At 58.3% G+C, this 2121-nt stretch overlaps 1 protein-coding gene across 1 annotated transcript in view; it reads left to right on the top strand.

Annotated features, from left to right (window-relative positions):
* Positions 1-160: 160 nt before the first annotated feature.
* Positions 161-2121, top strand: part of ANKDD1A (ankyrin repeat and death domain containing 1A) — a 43202-nt gene continuing 41241 nt past the window's right edge. The window contains exon 1 of the mRNA XM_040643112.1: positions 161-253. Coding sequence (XP_040499046.1) covers positions 220-253 — 34 coding nt within the window. The 5' untranslated portion in view covers positions 161-219. The remainder of the gene's footprint in view (positions 254-2121) is intronic.

The following is a 2121-nucleotide window of genomic DNA, read 5'->3' as shown; positions in this document are numbered from 1 at the left end:
AGGGGAGGCTGCAGCAGCTGCACACACATCGTGCTCAAGAGCCCAGGCGGGACCGAGTGGTGTGGAGCAGCGGCTGCGGCGCGCACCCCGGCGCTCCCGGTAGCCCCCGCGCCCGGCCCCGGCTCAGCGCCCCCTCCCCTCGGCTTGCGGCGCTGCGCCCAGGCGGACGCGCGGCGGGCGGCGGGGCAGAAGCGCGCGCCCGGGCTGCGGAGCGGCGGCATGGAGGAGTCCCGGGCCTGGGAGACCGACGGCCGTGAGTCGGCCGCGCCGTGGGGCTGGGGGGAGGGCGCGGGCAGAGACCAGAGGATTCCCGCACTGCCGTGGGGGCGACCAAGCCTGCGATTGGCGCTGTCTGCGCGGCCGCCTCGGTCGTGGGCTTCTTTGTGGCGTCCAGAGGGACGCGCACCAGGCTGGGGGGACATTAAAGCGTCCGGGACTCGCGGCAACACAGGTCCGGGGAGCAGGGAGCTGCCGCCGTGGAGACATTAGCCAGATGTTTATGCGAATAAGATGGTTATGGGATCCTGTATTGAGTACTGAATTTGTGTGCCAGGCCAAGCCAGGACAGGAATGTTATTTGATCTTCACAGACGCCCTGCGGGTAAGATCTATAATTTTGCAGAAGAAAGCTGAGGCCCAGGATGGTTAAATAAGTTACCCAAGGTCACACAGCGTTTAAGTGGTAGAAATGCTGAAGGCCTCCACTCCCCCACAGTGTTGGGTTGGGCGGGGAATGAAGGCTATACCTGACGGGGAAACTGAAACCCAGAGGAGAGGAGCTGTGGTGTGCCGCAGGTGGGACGCGCGCGCGGCGGAGCAGTCCTCACCGAGTGTGCTCAGTGCCCGGGCCTCTAGGCCGGGCAGCAGCACCCGTGTGGGCATCAGCCGGCCTGAGAGGCTTTGGCTGCACTCCCTGGGAGAGGGGAGAGAAGGATTGTGCTAGTGTCCTCACCGGGATGGGGCAGGGGCGGTGAGGGGCTCCATCAAGGTGCTGTTTCAAAGGGTGCAGGGTTCTGCCTGGGTCAGAGGATCATTTGAGCTGGCCCCGAAAGAATGTGCCGCAGTGGAGCACTGACGGGTGTGTGGAAGGAATTCTGGGCAGAGGAGGCAGCACGGGAAGGTCTCCAAGGCCAGGGTGCAGCGTGTATTTGATGTGGCCCGAAAGAGGATGTGTGGCACACAACAGATGTGTGCTAGGGCCTGAATTTGGGGTTACAGCAGTTAACAAATCAGACAAAAATCTCTGCTGTCATGGGCTTCTAATGGGGGAAGCAGACAGTGAATCTAATAAATATGTGAGTATAGCATATGTCCGTGGTGAGGGGTGCAATGGAGAAAAATAATGCAGGGAGGTGGATAGGGAGGGTGCCTTCCTTGGTTGGGATTTCATGGGCTTAGAGGGCCCCGAGTGAAGGAGGCCCCACCTGGAAGGGCGCCGGAATTTATTCTCTGACCCTTTGCCTTACAGGAATAATAGTGACGATGATGCTGGCACTATTTGCTAGATACCGTGCTAGGGGCTTTTCATATCTTATGTCTAATCATTACTATAATCCTACAGGGCAGCTCATGTTCCCCATTTTGCAGATGAGGGAACTGAGGCACAGGGTGATTAAGTCACGTGGCCCGGAGGCCTGGAAGTAACTCACCAGAGTTGAACCTAGGGCCATGTGATTGCCCTGGGGCAGCAGCTCTGAGGTCCTTAGGTTGTATCTATAAGGCCCTGGAAGGCCCAAGACCCTCTCCCATATCTGGAAAGCAAACGGATGGCAGGCATGTCTGTCACCTGAGCTCATCCTAGCTTCCCCACCCAAACACTGGCCACCTATCCCTGTTCTACAAAGGGGCTGGATCTGGACGTTCACGTTGGACCAAATACGCAGGATATGGGTTTGGCAACAATCAGACCACAGATTATCTGCCCTGTAATGACCATGCAAAGGGCCAGCAAATATCTGTGCTTGAGCTAGTGTGTCCAGACCTTTCTGGGGGAGGCACAGGTGTCTATTAGTCTGAGGATTTATGTGTCATTCATGGAAGCAGAGTTTTATGGATCCCTCCCTAGGTCCAGCTTTGGGCCTTCTGTGAGGTCAGATGTGGCCAGGGCCCCCAAGGAGCTTG

The sequence above is a fragment of the Ursus maritimus genome, unplaced genomic scaffold (assembly GCF_017311325.1).
Source record: "Ursus maritimus isolate PB19 unplaced genomic scaffold, ASM1731132v1 scaffold_27, whole genome shotgun sequence".
Lineage (NCBI taxonomy): Eukaryota > Metazoa > Chordata > Mammalia > Carnivora > Ursidae > Ursus > Ursus maritimus.
The sequence above is the reverse complement of the archived record's forward strand: the minus strand, read 5'-3'. Positions and strand labels throughout refer to the sequence as shown.